Source organism: Leucoraja erinacea, chromosome 4 (genome assembly GCF_028641065.1).
Source record: "Leucoraja erinacea ecotype New England chromosome 4, Leri_hhj_1, whole genome shotgun sequence".
Taxonomy (NCBI): domain Eukaryota; kingdom Metazoa; phylum Chordata; class Chondrichthyes; order Rajiformes; family Rajidae; genus Leucoraja; species Leucoraja erinaceus.
The window spans coordinates 99,759,188-99,780,567 of record NC_073380.1 but is presented as its reverse complement, the minus strand read 5'-3'; the positions used below and the strand labels follow the sequence as shown (position 1 = coordinate 99,780,567).

At 40.7% G+C, this 21,380-nt stretch overlaps 1 protein-coding gene across 2 annotated transcripts in view; it reads right to left on the bottom strand.

The window, feature by feature from the left end:
• Positions 1–21,380, bottom strand: part of rnf19a (ring finger protein 19A, RBR E3 ubiquitin protein ligase) — a 56,745-nt gene that overhangs the window by 16,773 nt on the left and 18,592 nt on the right. Inside the window, exons 2-4 of one of the 2 annotated variants that reach the window (XM_055634859.1) lie at positions 7,940–8,669; positions 2,827–3,149; positions 492–636 (exon numbers count right to left, since the gene is read on the bottom strand). In XM_055634859.1, coding sequence (XP_055490834.1) covers positions 492–636; positions 2,827–3,149; positions 7,940–8,526 — 1,055 coding nt within the window. In that variant the 5' untranslated portion in view covers positions 8,527–8,669. The remainder of the gene's footprint in view (positions 1–491; positions 637–2,826; positions 3,150–7,939; positions 8,670–21,380) is intronic. The other variant, XM_055634860.1, reaches the window with a different exon arrangement.

Genomic DNA, 21,380 nt, shown 5'->3' with positions numbered 1-21,380 from the left:
CTTTAATGTAGACAACTTTGTGGCCAACTATTTAACATTAAAAACATTCTAGCTGATTTCCTTGTTCAAAATAATCAGTGAACAGCTGTGGCCTGTCATTTTACCACAAATGCAGGGCATAATATTTCATGATCTAAAATGTTTTAATCTTAAATATTCTTTCATCTGGCCTCTCACTAAACCACATCCAGCCTACTGATCACCAGATATGAGGCCTTGATTTTCTTCACTACGCCACAAGTAGCCATTTACCAGCCATTTAGGCGCAAATCTGAATTGCACCCATGAACCCTTTCTTCCCCCTCCCCCCTCCCCCCCTTCAAAACGTTTCTTAAAATTTCGACTCGGGTTTGTCCTCATCTTTTCTAATGTTAGTATAAGTTAGATCAAATTTATAATTCCTTTAAAACACCTCGTTAAAGGCACTCAATCCTAATATAACACAATTCTCTAATCATCAGATTTTCAAAATATAATTGTTCAAATCTTACCTTAAATAGTGTAGGTCGGAGATTTCTTTCATACAAAGCCAACAGAACTCGCAACCACATACAGCACAAGTCATATGATTACAGCTTCCATCATTCATTTTTATTATATATGCTGCACATCGTGGACAAGGTTTAATATCATCTGCTGCAAAAATGAACGAATTACATTTTTAACAAATGCAAAATGAGTAGGCAAGATGGTAATGATTCAGTGCATTGCGAGTGGAATCAAACAGTTGTATAACCAGAACTGCATGTTCTAATGACATCACTTATTTTCACGTGTCAAGCATTGTTTTCATTAGTTACTAACAAGAATTTAACATGAACATTTCAGAATTTGTCCACATAAAGTGCCACATAAACAAGTATTATTAACCATATTAATAACCATTGGCTTTAACAACAGGAAGCATTATCACAGAATATTTTTTTCCTGAAATAAAGCAGACAGCACAGGTAGATTGACACCGGTAGAACAGATAACTTTAAAATCAGTGCAAGATGAAGCAAGTGTGGCAGATGACATGTGTAGCTATCAACACTAAAATGTACAATTGAGTTGAATGACCATATTCTACGCTGTAAAGTTTCAATAGATACCAAGAACATGCACAGCGGTATCAGGGCTCGAAATTAGCGGTTGCCTGGGTGCCAATGGCAACCTAAAGGCTGTGCTATTTTTCCCGGCTTGGCAAGCACCCAGGACACCTGCCGTTCAACTCTGAGCGGGCCCCCCCTTTCTGTCTTTCTCTGTCACTCTCCGTCTCCGGGCCACCGGGCTCCGCTCTATGATATTTGGCCGGGCCGCTGGGTCTCCGCTCTCTCCTCATCCGCCGGCACAGCCAGCCACCATGCACATGCGCACTGCCACGGCCTGCACATCCTCCCACTGCACGTGTGCACAACCACGGCCAGTACATCGGCCGCCCTGCACATGCGCACTGCCACAGCAACTGGTCGGCACCGGGCACTTTCTCCCTCCCTTGTGGGAGATCTGGCCACCATTGTTGTCCGGTCACCGCCTCGCCGCGACCGCATAAAACCAACGCAGAATCACTCCCTGGAGCTGGAGTAACTCCTTGGAGTAACTCTTGCTTCAGGGAGCAAAGGTTACTCCAAAAATGTTCCAAATGGAATTTAAAAAGAGTTGAGATACTGTATTATAATTTTGCTGCATGTCATTGTGGTATATATCATGTCTTGATTGGTGAATGTGTTTAGTTTGTGACTTTATTTGAAGCAGAAATAATATGTGATGTTTCATTGAGCATAATACTGACTGGCAACTACACACTTCGTCCGAGCACATTATCGCATGCGTCATGCAAGCCGTCTTAGACGACCACCTAAACTGTCATTTGGCAACCTAAAAAGCTGCCTAGGTTGCCCGGCTAGCAACAGAGAAAAAAAAGTTAAGTGAGAGCCCCGAGATTGCCTTTACACCCATTGCCTCAGGCCAACCACTGTACTTGTACACATGATAATAAACTCAACTTGACTTGACTTGTTGCAAAACAAACTTAATTAGAAAAAGATTTATCATGGTACTTATAATTCCACAAGAATCTTTTCATCCACCCTCGCTTTGCCATTCACCCTCCTCACCTCTGCTTCCCACTCCCAATGTGTCTTAACTCGGTATTTCCAGCTGAGCTCTATTGAAAAGTCATCAGATTAACCACTCATTCCAACAACTTGTCAATCAAATTGTCTGGATCTCCTACCCACCTGGTCACTGGGTAATGGCAGAAACACACCATCTGAAGTTCATAATGAATTTTGTTGTTATTACTTGGACATATTCTGTCATTCAACAAAAACATTTGTAAATTGAGACAACTAGTATACGTCAAGAATATTAATCTGTATTATCTACAATTTTCTATTTTGATGGAGCTGTCAGTAGAGAGAGAGAATGTTTAAAAAGCAATATAAAAAATACAAATACCAGATTCCAAAACTTGCAGGATAGAATCTGGAGTGAATCTGTTTCTCAGCTCAAATGTAAACTTATTCTTTTAAACCCAGAAAGCCACTGTAGCATTTTACAAGGTATTGTGCACATACAATGATTAATTCATCTTTCTCTGAAAGATTGTAAATTGGGATAATTTCAAAGAAAGCAAAGAGGTTCAATGTGAAATACTGGTGTCTTCCTTATCAAAAAAAACAAAGACAGGGAAACTCTCTCAGCAGTCAGTCAGGATTGCAAAATGTTCAGCTGGGCTCATGGACAAGTTGGGATCGAGAATGTTAAAATGTATATAATTTGTGACAATTCTTAAACTGGGAAATAAACAAACAATTCCGGAAACCACATTGTTGCCATTACCTGTTGAGCGAGACGGTAAAAACTGATTGACCAGGAGGCTGTTTATTTCGGGTAACCCCTTTCTTCCTGTAATCTCGTCCTGAACATATCGCCGAAGTGTCCAATTTTCTGTACCTGCTGCACCCGATTCTTGACTGTAGCTGATTGACGAAGAACGTATTGTTCTTAACCGTAAACTATGTGCTCTCTGTTGCCGTGCTGCATCGCAAGTCTGATTTGGATGCCATATTTGCTTACAGTGGTAACAGAACTCGGTGCCACATCCGTCCCTTGCGCAGGTGAGTTTTGGACAGCTGGCACAACCAAATGCTATCACTGCATAACTGCAAAATACAAAAATATATTATTTGTATGATAAATTTAGTGTAAACACTTTCTAGCTTGCACTGGACCAAAGATTTGACAAAATTAATTATCCCCGAAACGTTTCGTAGACTTCAGATAATTCATTCAGCAAAATCATATAAACCTCCAAGTACATTTTCCACAATTTCCACAATTAATGCCAGCAAGATGCATCAGCAATAGATTTCTTCTCACATTTGGACGTTTCACCATTGTGAACGCATTTGATAAGGTCCCACATAGGAGATTAGTGGGCAAAATTAGGGCACATGGTATTGGGGGTAGAGTGCCGACATGGATAGAGAAGTGGTTGGCAGGCAGGAAGCAAAGAGTAGGGGTTAACGGGTCCCTTTCAGAATGGCAGGCAGTGATTAGTGGGGTACCGCAAGGTTCGGTGCTTGGACCGCAGCTATTTACAATATACATCAATGAATTGGATGAAGGGATTTAAAGTAACATTGGCAAATTTGCAGATGACACAAAGCTGGGTGGCAATATGAACGGTGAGGAGGATGCTATGAGAATGCAGGGTGACTTGGACAGGTTGGGGGAGTGGGCAGACGCATGGCAGATAAAGTTTAATGTGGATAAATGTGAGGTTATCCACTTTGGTATAAAAAACAGGAAGGCAGATTACTATCTAAATGGCATCAAGTTGGGAAAGGGGGAAGTACAATGGGATCTGGGGGTCCTTGTTCATCTGTCTATGAAAGTAAGCATGCAGGTACAGCAGGCAGTGAAGAAAGCAAATGGCATTTGTAACAAGTGGAGTCAAGTGTAGGAGCAAAGAGGTCCTTCTGCAGTTGTACAGCGCCCTAGTGAGACCACATCTGGAGTATTGTGTGCAGTTTTGGTCCCCTAATTTGAGGAAGGACATTCTTGCTATTGAGGGAGTGCAGCGTAGGTTCACAAGGTTAATTCCCGGGATGGCGGGACTGTCATTTGCTGAGAGAATGGAGCGGCTAGGCTTGTACACTCTTGAGATTAGACGGATGGGAGGAGATCTTGTTGAAACATATAAGATTGTTAAGGGATTGGACATGCTAGAGGCAGGAAACATGTTCCAGATGTTATGGGGGGGCCAGAACCAGGGGCCACAGTTTAAGACTAAGGGGCAAGCCATTTGGATTGGAGACGAGGAAATACTTTTTCTCACGTAGTTGTAAGTCTATGGAATTCTCTGCCTCGGAGGGCGATGGAGGCCAGTTCTCTGGATACTTTAAAGAGAGAGCTAGATAGGGGTCTTAAAGATAGCGGAGTCAGGGGATATGGGGAGTGGGCAGGAACGGGGTACTGATTGAGGATGATCAGTCATGATCACATTGAATGGTGGTGGTGCAGGCTCGAAGGGCCAAATGACCTACTCCTGCACCTATTGTCTATTGTCAATTGTCTATTGAACAGCTTAAACATCCTATTTTATAGGTTTTTACTTCTACCGTCCTAAATCTACACACTATAGCCTGGCCCAAACCATTTGCATGCTATTGCAAATTGAACTAGATAGCTACATCTTTTATGCATGCATCTCCAATCTTCCTAATGGCAGATGGGACAAATAACTGATGTGATGGATGAGTGTTATTAGTTCAAAACATGTTCACGTTGCTCAAAATGCTGTGTAGGTGAAATTTAATAGAAATGCCAAAATCTATAACTACACAGAAAAACAGCAGTATAAACATTTGCAGAGAATGATTATGTAATTTGGCCAGCCTTGAAAGATTCACTGGTATCTCAAACAACATGGAGCCATGGAATTGAAAGCTGCCTTTCGAAAGCTACAGGTTAGTCATATTTCTGAAATCGTCAGAAATCCGTTTAAGCTGAACGAATGTTGGTAATTATGAATTTAAATCAATGAGGCAGGAAATACCAACATTTATGTTAAAGGCCATGCTGGCTTCACTTGCGAAGAAGGTTTCATTCCCAGCAATTATGTGCAATCCAACTATCCAATTTCCATTACTCTTTAGAGCCATAATCCTAAGCAACCACATGCTCATGCAAACTCTACATTTGTCTGGGTGAAAATTATATTAATGCTGAAACATTACAAAATAGAGAAAAAAAAATTCAAAAAACAATGCTAAGGTTTTGAATCAGAAACATGATGTGCACAAAAATAAAAATCAGAAGGCAATTTGCCCCTTAAAATTGAAAAAAGAATGGGTCGACTGAGTTTGTATTCACTGGAACTTCGAAGGATGAGAGGAAATCTTATAGAAACATACAATTCTTAAGGGATTGAACAGGCTAAATGCAGAAAAAATGGTCCCTACTTTGGGGAGTCCAGAAACAGGGTTCACGGTTTAAGAATAAGGGGTAGGCCATTTAGGACTGAGATGAGGAAAAACGTTTTCACCCAGAGGGTTGTGAATCTGTGGAATTCTCTGCCAGACGGCAGTGGAGGCCTATTCACTAGATGTTTTCAAGCGAGAGTTAGATTTAGCTTATGGCTAACGGAAACAAGGAATATGGGGAGAAAGCAGGGTACTGATTTTGGATGATCTGCCATGATCATATTGATTGGCGGTGCTGGCTCGAAGGGCTGAATGGCCTACTCCTGCACCTATTTTCTATGTTTATATGTATCTAAATCAACTACCATAAATGCATTCCAAGGGACTGGACTCACGGCACTCACAATAGTAATGAAATAACATTCATGTCACCAGTGATGTTCTAAATGAAATATTGTCATGTGGGCACAAAATTACCTATGAGCCTCAAAATAGAAACTCAGGTCAGCCAAAACATAGAATATTGATGACGAGATCAATATTCTATTTTTTAAAATCTCCATATGCATTTAACCACAGAACATATTAAGGAACTAATATTGGACATAATATTGGACATAAATTCAATGCCTACATCTTAACCAACTCTTCTTGAAGCTCAGTTTATGATCACAGAGCAAACAAAACTAAAAGGCTGTCGGCTTCCAAAAATAAATAAATAATAATAAATAAATAAATGAATCAATAATTCTACTCTTCAGTTGTTGAAGCCTGTACACTTAGGGGGGGAGGGGGGGAGGGGGAATTGATGTTGATCGCCCTTATGAATAAATGCAAACTAATGCAATTAATACTTAAAGCACTTGTAATTTTTGAAAGCATTTTAGGCAGCATAGAGGCGCAGCTGGTGGAGCTGCTGCCTCAGTGCCACAGACACAAGTTCAATCATGACATCAGGTGCTGTCTGCGTGGAGTTAGCACGTTGCATGGGTTTCCCGGGTGCTCCAGTTTCCTCCCACATCCCAAAGACATTGTGGGAGGAAACCAGATCACACGAAGAAAACCCAAGGGGCCACGCGAAGAGAGAGAGATTTATAATAGGGTTATAGGTGAATATGGATTAAGGTTGGGGGATTAGCTGTAATCTTGAATGGAAGAATTGGCTTAAATATTTTATAATTCTCAAGACTTTCTAAGTAGGATATCAACAGTTTAAAAAAAATGAATTCTGGCTCTGAGTCCAATAACAAGTCCTATTCCATCTGCCAGAAATCTGCTATTCAAATGATCTAAACTAGTTTTACTCAAACGTCATAGACCAACTCCTAGAACAGTTAAATCATGCTCAATTGCTTTTTGAAATATTCTCTGATTAAAAAACTCACTTCATAAATGACTATAAATGGTATATGGACTCACTGATATATGTTCTGTTATCGTGCCTACTATATTCTGTTGTGCTGATGCAAAGCAAGAATTTAATTGTCCTATCTGGGACATATGACAATAAACTCTCTTGACTTGACTCACAGCATACTCTTGAGACTGAGATTTGTAGCAAGAATCAATGCAACAAGAATGCTGCTATTTTGAAAAGTCAGTACTAAAACAATTTGTGTGTACATGGAACTTAAAGCTAACCTAAAATTAGTCACAATGACCATATTCTGTTGCATCCTATTTAAATAGATTAGCTGCATCCTTGTTCGGTTACAGCTTCTCAGTCACTGAACACTTTCAATTACCTTGAAAGCACTTTTAACAGAGAAGCGCAATCCAATTTGTCAGCAACTATACAACTTGGGAGCTCAACTTTTACACTAAAATTATGAGAACATATTTTAGTTCAGTTAGGAGATACAGTGCGGAAATGGGCCTTTTGGCCCATCAAGTCCGCTCCAACCAGCGATCCCTGCACTCTATCACTATCCAACACACCAAGGACAATTTACAATTTTTTATCAAAGCCAATTAACCTACAAATCTCTTAGTCTTTGGATTGTGGGAAGAAACTGGAGCGCCCAGGGAAATCCCACGTGGACACAGGGAGAAAGTATAAACTCCATACAGAGAGCACCCGTAGTTAGGAGTTAAACCTGGGTATCTAATTTGATCAAAAATTCGAAAGACATGTGGGCTAGAACAAATATTTTACGATATTCCATTCAAATTTGAATTTTCAAATCAATTCCGTTTTTATGCAAGGTGGGCATGTTTGACCAAATACCTGGTCTCATATCTTGCTGTTAATATTTTATATTTGTTTACTGATGTTTTAGCCAAAGGTTTAAATTAACAACTGACAAAAAATATTTTAATGCAATAGCAGTGTTCGGAGCATGCAAAAGTATATGTTAAATCATTAAGACAAAAGCGAAAAAAACTACTAAATTGTATAAAATTGTCACAGCAATGACATCTAATAGGAATCATATTAAAACACCTCAAAATGAAAGAAGAATGTATGAAGATCACTATTACTCATTTAATGTCCTTTCAAATGAGATCTTTAAAAATGTCCTTACCCACAATCTGGAGCAGGGCACCATCTGCAGTCTGGATCTGCCACCAACCAACGGCGCAGCATAAATTCCTCATATTTTTCCATCAGCAAATCATCATTTAAAATCAGCTGGATATCATGGGGATTGAATCTTTCAGTACACTCTGGGCAGCTGATATTCACCCTACTTTCTGAGATCTCAATTCTCAAGTACTGCCGCAAGCAATCGCCACACGACCTGTGCTGGCAAGTCATGATGTCTGGGAATTTGTCCTTAGTTTGATGCGAAAGGCACAGAGGGCATTCAAGAAAGTCGCCACTTTGTTTGTCGGTGGATGCTGTCGCACTTTCAGAAGAGCCACAGGTTGACAATATCGAGTTCTTGTCATTACAAAGTTCTGAATGAATGCTTTCAATACTTGCAATTCCATCGACTCCCCCATTTAAGTCTCTGGACTTTCGTTTTGACTCCTTTTTCCTTCGAAATAGAGACCCAAGTGAAAGGCGACGCTTCTTTGGTGCCTTTTTAACTGAAGGCAAACTCACTGAAGATGCGGAGGACTGCAGATCACGGTCCGAGTCCACCGTCTGATTGCGATGCAAGCTCATCTCTCCTCAAACTCTCTTTCAGAGGTTCCGACCCTGGAAACTTGATATAAACCAGAGCTCTTCCAACTCCTAATCCATCCTATATAAATTTCACATTCAAATGCAACTATCCACGCGAGATCAGTATGCAATTTCAAGAATTTCTGTAATGAAAAAGAATAGGACAATTAAAATCTTTCATACTCTGTCAACAAATGGTATTAAAATAATTATTTGCGACAGAACAAGATTTGTTAAAATATATACCAGTTTAGAATGAACAAATACACAAGGGAAAATAAGTAACAAAGGGGCTTGATTTCTAGAGGGGCTTTGGGAACATCTTTTGTCCCCTTAGAAAACGTTGGAGTGACCCTTTTGAAAGATTGTGTTAGGCCATATGAGATAGGAGGAGAATTAGACTAATTGGCCCATCAAGTCTACTCCGCTACTCAATCATATCTGATCTATCTCTCCCTCCCTACCCCACTCTCCCGCTTTCTCCCCAAAACCCCTGACACCCGCAGTAATCAAGAATCTATCTATCTCGGCCTTAAAAATATCCATGGACTTGGCCCCAGCCTTCTGTGGCAAAGAATTCCACAGATTCACCACCCGTTAGGCGTGCAGAGATTGTAACTCATCCATGGGATCTGGCTGAACATTATTAGAGCCTTGATATTGAATTGTGAAAGAGCATTGATGATGGCCTGTACATTCTGCCAGTGGATTTGGAGGATTTTGTGGAAATGGTGTGGTGGCAATTTATGTTTTGAAGTGCTGGCGGTTGGCAATCTATTTTCTCTGGAACAGAGAGGAAGGCAAGAAAACAAAAACGCTGATGTCTGGTATATCAAGCTGGGCAATAGGTAATATTTTAAGGCTCTGACTGATCAAGTCTCTCAAGTAGGTGTCATCTGTATACAGCAGATGGATTAACATTGTGGTGAGTTTTGGCGCAGAGATGCCTTTGATGCACTCAGCAAAAGTATATTCAAATTTCTATTTTGCTTGTCGTAGTCAGAAAGTCACTTTCAGCCATTTCCAAACACCTCATTCCCAATTGAAGTCAGGAGAGCCATTTCTCCACACATTATCTGTGCAGAATCAAATGATTTCTGGATGACCAGACAAAAAAAAATATTCCCACCTCTTCTCCGAAAGTCATGTTTGTAAACAGATGAATTTTTTTCAATTGATAGATCAGATGGCACTTACCTTCATCTCTTTTCAAGATTACATTGATTCACAAAGTTTCATTACTTTCATTATTTTGGGGTTTCTTATACATCTGATATTTTGGTTCCTTACTGTCGTACAAAGCCCAATTACAAAACATTATGTGGAAAATCTGATAAATGATCTTGGACCTGAAGTGTTGATTGTTTTTCTTTCTATTAATGATCCCTGGTCTGCTGTGCGTCTGGTGTGTCATAAAATACTTATTTTCATTTTCTTTATTATCCATTTTAGTCCTACCTTGCACATATCTTTTTATGGACTCTCAACCATTTCTCTAATATTTCAAGATCTGTAACTTTGACTTCACTTGGAGAAAAAAAGACATTTCATTTTTGGGTATTGAAATCTGCGCATCACTGGCGATTTAGCAGCTATTGACAATCCCTAATTACTTAAGAAGGTGGACGTTTTTGTACACAAGTTACTGGAAGATGGGAACGCAAATGCCACATTGGCCAGTATTACAAGAGGATTTGAATGCAGAAATCAAGATGACTTACTGCAATTATATAGAACTTTGCTAAGAACACACTTAAGAATATGTTGTACAATGTTAGTCTCCGTTTCAAAGGCAATATACTTGCTTTGGAGGAACTGCAGCAATAATTCACCAAAATCGATAATTCTGGAAATGGTAGACCTACTTTATAGACAGAGTAGACCAATTCCACTTTCTAAATGCAGCCTTCTAAAGTTTGAGAGTTTAGAAGAATGAATGGTGACTTCATTGAAACATACACGTTTCTTCAAGGCTTGACCAGCAAGACATAAGAAGAATATTGTTGTCAAGAATTAAGAATCACATTTCAAAATCATTTAGGCTGAAATGAGCAGAGATTTCTTCAATGAACAGTGACTCTGCAATTCTCTGCCTCATTTGTCCGTGGAAGATCAGTGATTGACTTCATTCAAAATTGGGAACAGATTTCAATATCTTACAGAAATCAAGGCATAGGGTTAGAAAGGTGCTGAAGTAGAAGATTATCCATAATATTGTCTGTTGGCAGGGCAGGTTCATGGGAAATTATATATATTACATCAATGAACATCCCACTTCTAACCTGACAATTAATGGAAGGTCTTTGCTGAAGTGGCAATTGTTTGGGTCAAGCACATTACCCCAAAAACATCTGCTTGTACTTGTTTTTGGCGCGATTGACCATCAGGAGAAGTTTCTTTAGCGGTGAAGGCCAAGTCGTTAGGTATTTTTAAAGTGGAGATTGATAGGTTCTTGATTTGTAAAGACGTCAAAGATTTACAGGGAGAAGGCAGGAGAATGGGGTTGAGGAGGAAAAATAGATCAGCCATGATGAAATGGCGGTGCAGACTCGATGGGCCAAATGGCTTAATTCTGCTGCCATGTCTTACCGTCACCATCACAACCATCTCACCATACTCATGCAGAAACATCAAAACAATTTCCCCTTGTTTTCCTAGGATTCCTTGATATCACTCTTGGGAGTATTGTCATATGCTGCCCTTCACTTTTGCCTCATCTCAGAGTCAGAGTCATACAGCATGGAAATGGGTCCTCTACTTAACTTGTCCATGCTAACCAAAATGTCCATCCAAAATAGTCCCATTTGCCTGCATTCGACCCATATCCACTCCTGTGAAATTCTCCAAAATTCTCCAAAACCTCTAAATATCTCTTTACACCTCAAGGTCCTGATGATGCCTGGAACCCAATAGTACTGGCAAAAAAAGCACATCGGTGAGCAGATTATCGAAAAGCAATGAGAGTATAGAAGTGTGAAAACGCACACCTCCAGATTCAGCAACAGTTTTTTGCCAGCTGTTATCAGCTAACAACTAGAGAGCAGTCGTGAACTACTATCTACCGTATTTCCTAGTAATGAAGACGCTATTTTTATACTCTAAAGTAAGGCCCGAAAAATTACCTCCTGGAGGCCGAAACAGGTGTGTTAAACTCATTTTAGGTCACAGGCAAAATGCTATTTCATGCCCGCTCTGGCATCGGGGAAATTATCCCACGGGCCGATCGGACTCCTTCACGGATCGGTTGTGGCCCGTGGCCCGTGAGTTTGACAACCCTGGCCTATTTTTGGGAATATCAGGCAATTTTTCAGTATCATAAGGCATATATCAAGATTGTCATTGTATTGGAACAGCTTGGCCAACTCTGGAGGACAGGGACTTCTGTGAAATAGCAAGGATAATGTAATGTGGTCATATCTGAAGAATTGCAGAGGATTCATCAAAATATCTTTCAACAAACACCTCAAATAATTCAACAGATGATCTAGTTTGTTCTATTCCTATTAGTATTTGTGTATAAATTGCTTACATTAGGGAAGCAATTATACTTTAAAAGGTAACGTCACTTCATTGAACATGATGTGCTCCAGAACATCCTGATCTTGTGAAGTGCTCCACATAAATGTCCTTTAAGTGTGACTTTTAATAGCTGTCCTAGTTCATTGATTTCTGTTTATTTGTGATTTTTTTTCCTCGGGCTCGAATTTTACCCAAATTGTTCACTATATCTACTTAACCCCAATCATCGTGGGGATCTCTTGCTCTTGATAACAGGCGTGTAGAGGGAGTTAGATGTGGCCCTTGTGGCTAAAGGGATCAGGGGGTATGGAGAGAAGGCAGGTGCAGGATACTGAGTTGGATGATCAGCCATGATCATATTGAATGGCGGTGCAGGCTCGAAGGACCGAATGGCCTACTCCTGCACCTATTTTCTATGTTTCTATGTGTACCAGCAATCACACTAACCTGACAGAGCACCTTATACCCCTCAGAGCTGTAGAGGATGCAAGTCATCCTCAAATTCAGAGGGCAATCTAAAAAGAGAACTTCACGTGAAAAGTTTCTGGCAAAGAGGTTCAAATCTTATTTACTATGGTTGATTTTTCTTTTCTCTTCAAAGCTTGCCTTCGCCAAATCCAAAACCTTGGTGTTTGATTCTCCCTTTGTTAAATCCAAACCTTGATATTATATTTGAGGACAAAGGCAAGTTTGAAACAGCTGAGGGTGGGGGGGGCAGCAGCTTACATGCCAGTGGTATGAATATTGATTTCTCTCACTTCAGGTAGCCCCGGCATTCTCTCTCTACCCCTCCCCCACCCAAGTCACACTAGCTTCTCATTTTCACCCGACTAACAGCTTACAAATGGCCTGTTTCCTTTATCATGGTTACATTTTTGCCTGTTATTCAAACATAGTTCTTTATCTCTCCACATCACAGTCTACATCTCGTTTCCCTTAACCCTAACCAGCCTGAAGTAGGGTCTCAAACCGTCACCCATTCCTTTTCTCCTGAAATGCTGCCTGTCCCGCTGAGACTCCAGCTTTGTGTCTATCTTTGCATTACACACATTAAGTTTATGGAAGAAAATTGAAATATCCAGAGTAGGGGAGGGTGGATGATGAGCACATGGAGAATAAGGGGAAGGGGAACTGGGTGGCAGGCGCAGGGGAAGTGGAAAAAATGTGTGTTGATGTGGTGGGAATTGGATTTGGGGTGGGGTGGGGGAGATGCAAATGTAGCAGTTACTTCATTGTAAGGAATAAACAATGAATTTGTCTTAATGGGATTAAGAGAACAATATCGGCCTAGTTACATAATCTCTTTAAAACATGAGATATCTGTACAGAACAGTTGATCAGTTTAATATCTTGTCCACCTCTAACAAGTCTGCATAAAAGTGCTTTGCAGGACGAAATTGAATCTGCAACCTCAAAGTCAGAGTGAGGCCACTGAGCCAAGCTAACAGTCATTTGTATGAAAAAGGAACAGAGGCTCAAAGCAAAAAAACATTGCCAGAACCCGATTAAAAACTTCTTCCTGTGAAGTAATGTTTGTTACAAAATGCAAGCAGAATATCCCCTTATCAACACAGACTTTATTGCAAATATGCTTAAACAGTATTTTGATTAATTTCGGAGAACGTACCTTTAACTGTACGGTCCCAGATTACCCGATTAGATTAACATTGTGTAAATCCCTTTGGGAAATTAATCATTACACTTTGTGTGTGTGTATGTTGTACAGGAACAATTAAGCAAGCATCGCAATCTAATTCATGAAAATAATGCAAAGTAAAATCACTTGTCACTTTCTAAAAGTAACTGAATGAAAACTGTACAAAGATCTAAAACTCACTCTCGATATAGTTCTCTCAGTTATTCTCAACATCTCCCGATCTCACTTTATGAATTGATAAAATTGGTTTTGCAAATTTAACATAATAGATCTTTTAGTCGTTCATGATTTCTTCACCATTAAATAAAATGGCTGCTCTTTTAACTCAATGCCTAAATAATTGGGATAAGACACCTCTACTCTTGTACTCGATTTCTCTTGCAATAAAGGATAACATTCCATTGCTTACATTACTTGCATGTTAACCTTATTGATTTACCCAAGTTCCTCTGAACAACTTTTTTCCATCAAAGATAAGACACAAAATGCTGAAGTAACTCAGCGGGACAGGCAGCATCTCTAGAGAGAAGGGATGGGTGACGTTTCGTGTCAAGGCCCTTCTTCAGACTGATGTCAGGGGAGTGGGTGGTACATAGATAAGGAAGTGTATAGATAAGGAAGTGCACGGTGTGAAAACAGGTCAAAGGGAATGGAGATCAAGGACAATGTAGAATAGATCATTGTTAGTTGGGAGAAGGTAACATGTAGTCGGAGACAGTGAGACGGTCAGAGAACTGGGAAGGGGGAGGGATGGAGAGAGGAAAGTAAGGGCTACTTGAAGTTTGAGCAGTCAATGTTCATACCGCGGGGGTATACGCTGAGCAAGCGAAATATGAGGTGCTCACTCTGACAATGGAGGAGGCCCAGGACAGAAAGGTCAGTGTGGGAATGAGAGGGGGAGTTAAAGTGTTGAGCAACCAAGAGATCAGGTAGGTTTAGGCAGGCAGAGCGGAGGTGTTCAGCGAATCGATCGCCGAGCCTGCACTTTGTCTTGCCGATATACAGGAGTCCACAACTGGAACAGCAAATACAGTAGATGAGGTTGGAGGAGATGCAAGTGAATATCTGCCTCACCACTAAAGACTGTCGGAGTCCTTAGAGTCAAGTGGGAAGGTATAGGGACAGGTGTTGCATCTCCTGCGGTTGCAGGGGAAAGTGCCTGGGGAGGGGGTGGTTTTTAGTTGAAAGGTTTTAACCAGGGAGTTGCTGAGGGTACGGGTCTCTGCGTACCCTCCGCAAGGGAGTGGAGGTGGCAAAAATGTCGGAGGATTATGTGCTGTATGTGATAGCTGATTGGGTGGAAGGTGAGGATAAGGAGGACTCTGACCATATTATAAATGTGGAGAGGGGGAGCAAGAGCGGAACTGCGGGATATCGAGGAGACCCCAGTGAGGGCCTCATCTATGATGGAAGAGGGGAACCCTCATTCCCTAACGAATGAGGACATCTCCGATGACCTGATATGGAACTCCTCATCTTGGGTGCAGATGCGGCGTAGAGGGAGGAATTGGGAGTAGGGGATAGTCTTTACAGGAAGCAGAGTGGGAAGAAGTGTTCAAGAAGGAACTGCAGATGCTGGAAGATTGAAGGTACACAAAATTGCTGGAGAAACTCAGCGGGTGCAGCAGCATCTATGGAGCGAAGGAAATGGGCGACGTTTCGGGCCGAAGTGTTGTCTTGATAGCTATGGGAATCTTTTCCATCTCTTTCCTTAAATTAAAAATGAATCAGACTGCATCAAAGGCATTACCAATCCAAGTTATAGGGGTGCAGGATATTTCCTCTTTACAAATTCCAAAATCAGTCAAGAATAAAACATGATTAGAAATGAACTACGGAATAGTAATTTATTACTCAAGCTTGTAACATAGTGAAACAAAAAGGAATTCCGATTTGAGCATACCAAGCATTAAGTCATAAAGGCATTCAAATGTCCTGGTCTGTTTCTTTCAGTTCTCTGCAGAACACCTGAGCAATTGAAATCAAACTTAAAGGGCCTGTCCCACTATACGAGTTTACCCAAGAGCTCTCCCGAGTTAAATAATCAAACTCGTGGTAAATACGTAGAATGTACGTAGCGGGTACGTCGGAGCTCGGGACGTCGCTTAGCGGCTCGTAACGCTAACGGCAGGTACTCGGGAAACGCGGTAAGCTTGTGAAGTTTTTTCAACATGTTGAAAAATGTCCACGAGAGCCCGAGTACCTATGAGTGGCTATTACCGTAATTCTCCGAGTTTGAATCAGGGAAATTTGGGAGAACTCTTGAATTACCTCCTACAGTGGGACAGGCCCTTTACTCTCAAGTTGTGGTTAGACAACTAGATCATTTTGATTACTCAGCATTAACTCTGATCAACTTGGACAGAATACTGTTTTACAATATATTTGGGAGTGTAAAACGATATCCGATTAGCAACAAATCACTGTGCTGACACATATAGCTTGTCATCTTCTCTATTTTGGTAAAGGACGCACAAACAGGGTTGGTAGTTCTGTTTTATGTGAGAAGGCTCTTGAAACAAACTCCAACAGAGACTGTGTTCAAGAAGGAACTGCAGAAGGGTTTAGACGTTACCCATTTCCTTCGCTCCATAGATGCTGCTGCACCCGCTGAGTTTCTCCAGCATTTTTGTGTACCTCCAACAGAGACTGGGCTGAATGCCCTATTTCTGTGCTGTAGATTCTGTGTATTAATGCCCTGTCATGAGCTAAAGATCTTGGCTAATCTCCTGGGTTATTTTTAAATTGAGAAACCCATTCCAACTTTTCAACATCTATTTAAGGAGCAGTAGATCAAATATTCTCAAGGTGGCATTTAATATGATTTTCCCCAATGGACGCAGACATACAAAACTTAAGTAATCCAGTTCCATTATCAACACCAACCATTCATCAAACATAAAACTGCTGGAGAGACTCAGGTCAAGTGCAGAACTCTATATGTTATCAACTTTCTGACTAATTTCCACCCTGCTCTCTGGCACCTCTCTCCCCTTTCTTGATCTCTGTCTCCATCACAAGGGGACAGACTATCGACTGACATCTACTTCAAACCCACCAGCTCCCACGGTTACTTTGACTAAACCTCACCACCCGACCTCTTGCATGACCCAATTTCTTACTCTCAATTTCTCCGCCACATCTGATCCCAAGATGTGTTCCACCCTGTTTCCTGTAAGGACTCTGTCCCCTACTCCCAATTCTTCCGTCTATGCCGCATCTGCGGATTGGTAACCATATAACCATTACAGCACGGAAACAGGCCATCTCGACCCTTCTAGTCCGTGCCGAACACGTATTCTCCCCTAGTCCCATACACCTGCGTTCAGACCATAACCCTCCATACCTTTCCCGTCCATATAACTATCCAATTTATTTTTAAATGATAAAAACGAACCTGCCTCCACCACCTTCACTGGAAGCTCATTCCACACAGCCACTACTCTCTGAGTAAAGAAGTTCCCCCTCATGTTACCCCTAAACTTCTGCCCCTTAATTCTCAAGTCATGTCCCCTTGTTTGAATCTTCCCTACTCTCAGTGGGAAAAGCTTATCCACGTCAAAGAGAGAGAAATTTCTCAATTTAAGGGTTGATTTCAACTGTTTCCAAATTCGTAAGATGCTATGGATTATCTGCAGTTCTTTGCAAGAAAAATTGCAAGATGCAAGAAAAATTGATTGTGAAAATCACAGCACCCAAAGTCATGACTAGACCAAAAACAATGTTAATCCATTAAAAGGAGATCAGAAGAGGTGATTAAAAGCTTTTTAAAAAAAACGTAGTTTTAAGGAGAGCATTTAAAAAAAGTAAAGGGAGAGATAGTGAGGGAGATCTAGTGTTCTAGAATTCTGTCGTTTAGTTTAAAGTATCAATTAAGCTAAAATAGCGTCCGGCAATTTTCTCTCTGAGAGTAAAAAACAGAAAAAATGGCGATTCAATTCGAATCATACAAGCTATAGACAACCATTAAGAATCAAACATAGTTAAGCCAAGAAGTAATGGAAGTTACAGGATACAGCTGATCATTCTTCACCACAATTTGCAATGCCAGACAACCACAAAATGCAGAAGTGATTAAAGACAACTGTAATACCCAAACTCCATTAGAACCAGCTTTTGTGTTTTTACTCTTTTATAACAGTTAAGAACTCCAAGGACAGCTCTGCCTTGATCTGCACAAATGCATGTTGGGGTGGTATTTTGTTTATTCACCCGCAGAACTGAACTCTCAACCTTCAGTCAGAATACAGCAAAAAGTTGGCAAAAACTGGGCAATGACAAAACATTGCAGGATTTCTAAAGTGTGTGACCTAAACCTGTGAGTCATCATTCCTGCTAGTTTCCCAGAATATCCTTTACTGGAATTTAATGCAATTGTTTACGAAATAACAGTTTTTTTTTTTAAATTAGCTTCCTCTACCTATCTTGATCATCCTGTCGAGGGTAGAGTTGACCTATTGGCAAGACCCCAGCGTAACACACAAATTTATCTTTGAAAGTATTGATCTGTATTCAGAACCTTCCCAATACAAAGCCATAACAAGATCCCAACTACTAAACTGAAGCATGACAGGACACTCCTATGATGGGTTCAAGTTAGACCCGACACTTGCAAACTTCAATTACCACTTTTTGACATCCTTGATAAACATTGATACCTTTGTAAAGTGCAAATTGCACCATGCCCCTCCATCCCTAATCACTCACCCACTGGACTACGGTCCCACAAAACCCAGATTGTACCAAGACTGATGTGCTCCCTTCAGATCCTTGATCCCACTGGATGGTGTATGGTACTGTAGATCCAGATAGAATGCACATGGCTAAACTGGAGCTGATGAGGTTTCAGTGCCTCATGACAATGAGCAAGTGGCTGGAAGTCAGGGCAATGACATGAGCATTGATGAGGTTGCTAAAATCACAGAGTCTTAGTTCTAACAGTGACAACTCATTATGTGTCCATCAAACACACCAGGATCTGAATGTGGAATGATAGAGTATTCAGTCTGTTGGATAGTTGTGTCCACGTGACAGTCAAGGAAGGGACATGGTGGACTGACAAGGTGGGAGCAAACAAAAGGAATCAAAGACTTTGAGAAAATGAAATAAGCATGAATGGGAGGAGCACTTATTACAGGGGAACAAAGCATATCATCCATAGAAAAACCCACAAGCTGCTACTGAATTGCCTTGGCCCCAAGGTAACAGCTCTTCTCACCCAGTTTCCAGACAGCAAACCATGAACACAACCTGAAAAAATGAATGAACCAGACCGACTGTGACCCCACAGCAAAGACAGGCCCCACACAAAGCACCTACTGACAAGGATAGAATCTTGCATTGAATGCATCTGCTGCAATGGAACAGCATTTTGTGTCTATCTTCGATTTAAACCAGCATCTGCAGTTCTTTCCTACACTAATTGTTGTATTGTAGAGGAGGTAGTTTGTATTTCCCAATGAGGAGCAGCCCGAAGCTACAAGTACAGCCCATGCCCACCAGGACCCCACTATGCATACAAGGGACAGAATTTAAACTCTTCGTGTTTGGGTTTACACTGTACATTATACTCATGCAGACCACTAATGCGATACAAAAGTGCAAATATTATGCAAGAACCTGTGCACCTAACACAATTAAAAAAATAAAACTAGACGTGAAGGTTGTTTGCTCAAGTGGGACCCAATGCTGAAAAACACCCATCCAACATTGTAGAGAAAACACTCGACTGCCAAATCTACCCTCGAGGGTTGAGCAAAACGTTTTAGGCCAATTCTCGTGCAATACTGGGGTTTACTGTACTAAGGTGCTGCCTTGTACTAATAGTTTTAATATTGCAAAGACCACTACAGAATATGCCATGCTCTTTTTTTAAATTGTGCAATGAGATCTTACCCAAGAAAGATGGCAAAGATGTTTCTCACAATACAGCACTAGAGAACAAGACCTAGTTTTGGATTGTTTATTTCCAAGTTATGTCAAATAGCACAACTGCTCAGAGATTGTTCTGTTAGCAAACAATTCTTCGGACAGTTGTCAAATGAATGAGGTTAGGCTTGAAATGTCGCTTCTTCCACAGCTGCTTGCACTATTCATCCATCAGGCTAATTATAATAGCATGTTAAAGGGTTTACTTTGTAAATATTCCTCTCTGGGGATTACAATGTATTTCTTGACAAACTTAAAAGCTTTTTGCTTTCTTCAGGTGAGGTTCTGGTAGCATTTGAGAATGATTAAATATGATTAGCCATTGAAGGGCACAACAGGAGCACTGTAAACATGAGGTTTAAGATACTCTCGAACACTGACCAGAAATGAACAAGTGTTGCATTTCAGCAATGTCAAGAATAAAAATAAAGTGGTTCGTAAAAATGTTATTAAATACTTTTATACTTGGCTCCTAGGCAATAATCTCAAATGGTTCATCCTAAAAATATCTAAGTAATGAAAGGATAGTTGCAGACTATGCAAAACATTTGATCAGTCTGAAGGGTCCCGGCACAAAATGTCACCCATTCCTTCTCTCCAGATATGCTGCCTGTCCCGCTGAATTAATCCAGCTTTTTGTGTCTATCTTCAGTTTAAACCAGCATCTGCAGTTCCTTCTTACACATTTCTTTCCAGAGATGCTGTCTGTCCCGCTGAGTTACTTCAGCATTTTGTGCCTATCCTTGATTTAAATCAGCATCTGCAGTTCTTCCCGACACATGCAAGACATCCGGTTGGATCAAAAAGCCGTCAATACAGAATCGGCAAACGGCAATGTTCAGGTCTGGAATTTACACCTTATTTTTCATTGATTTTAGAGATACGGGGCCACGGGCCTACTGAGTCCACGCCAACCAGGGATCACCCCATACTCTAGCACTATCCTACACAATAGGGACAATTTTACCAAAAATAATTAACCTACAGCCTGCGCGTCTTTGGAGTCTGGAAAGAAATGGAGCACCCGCGGAAAACCAATGCAGTTACAGGGGGAACATAAATTCCATACAGACGGCAACCTCTAGTCAGGATCGAACCTGGGTCGCTGGTGCTGTAAGACAGCAATTCCATGGCTGAATCACAGTGCCGCACATTAGTTACAGAGTGGTTAATCCCATGATAGTTTGCTTCCTAATTGCTGATTGTAACAATCTCAACCACAAAAATGCACTCCATCAACTTGCACCTTCTTCACCATGTTATCCATCCTTGCAAACAACATGTCCCACAACACCACCCCTGTAGCCACTGAACCCCTTCAGCCCCATTAACGGTAAAAATACAATATCAAACCAACATAAACCATATTCTTACATCAGTTAATGATCAGTAACACAATGAAAAGTTTACCACGCTTTTTTCCTCAAAGACTAAAACTATTTCACCAAGATTCTGGTTATATGCTCTAATATTTCCTATTTGCTCAGAGTTAATTTTATTTGAAAATGTTTGTGAAGCAACATGGAATGTTTTGTAGCATATGCAATGGAACGCTTTAATTTAGGATATTCACTCCCAATTCAATATAATGAGCTCATCTGAAAAGAAAAGCTGCACAATTAATTCCTGCAAACTGGGCTCAAAGTTTAAGAGCGCACTTGGATGGGGTCCTGAAAGGTTGCCATTAACAGCATATATGTATCCACGAGGCGAACGGGGTGGGGTTGGTTCTGTTATCTACACAAACAAT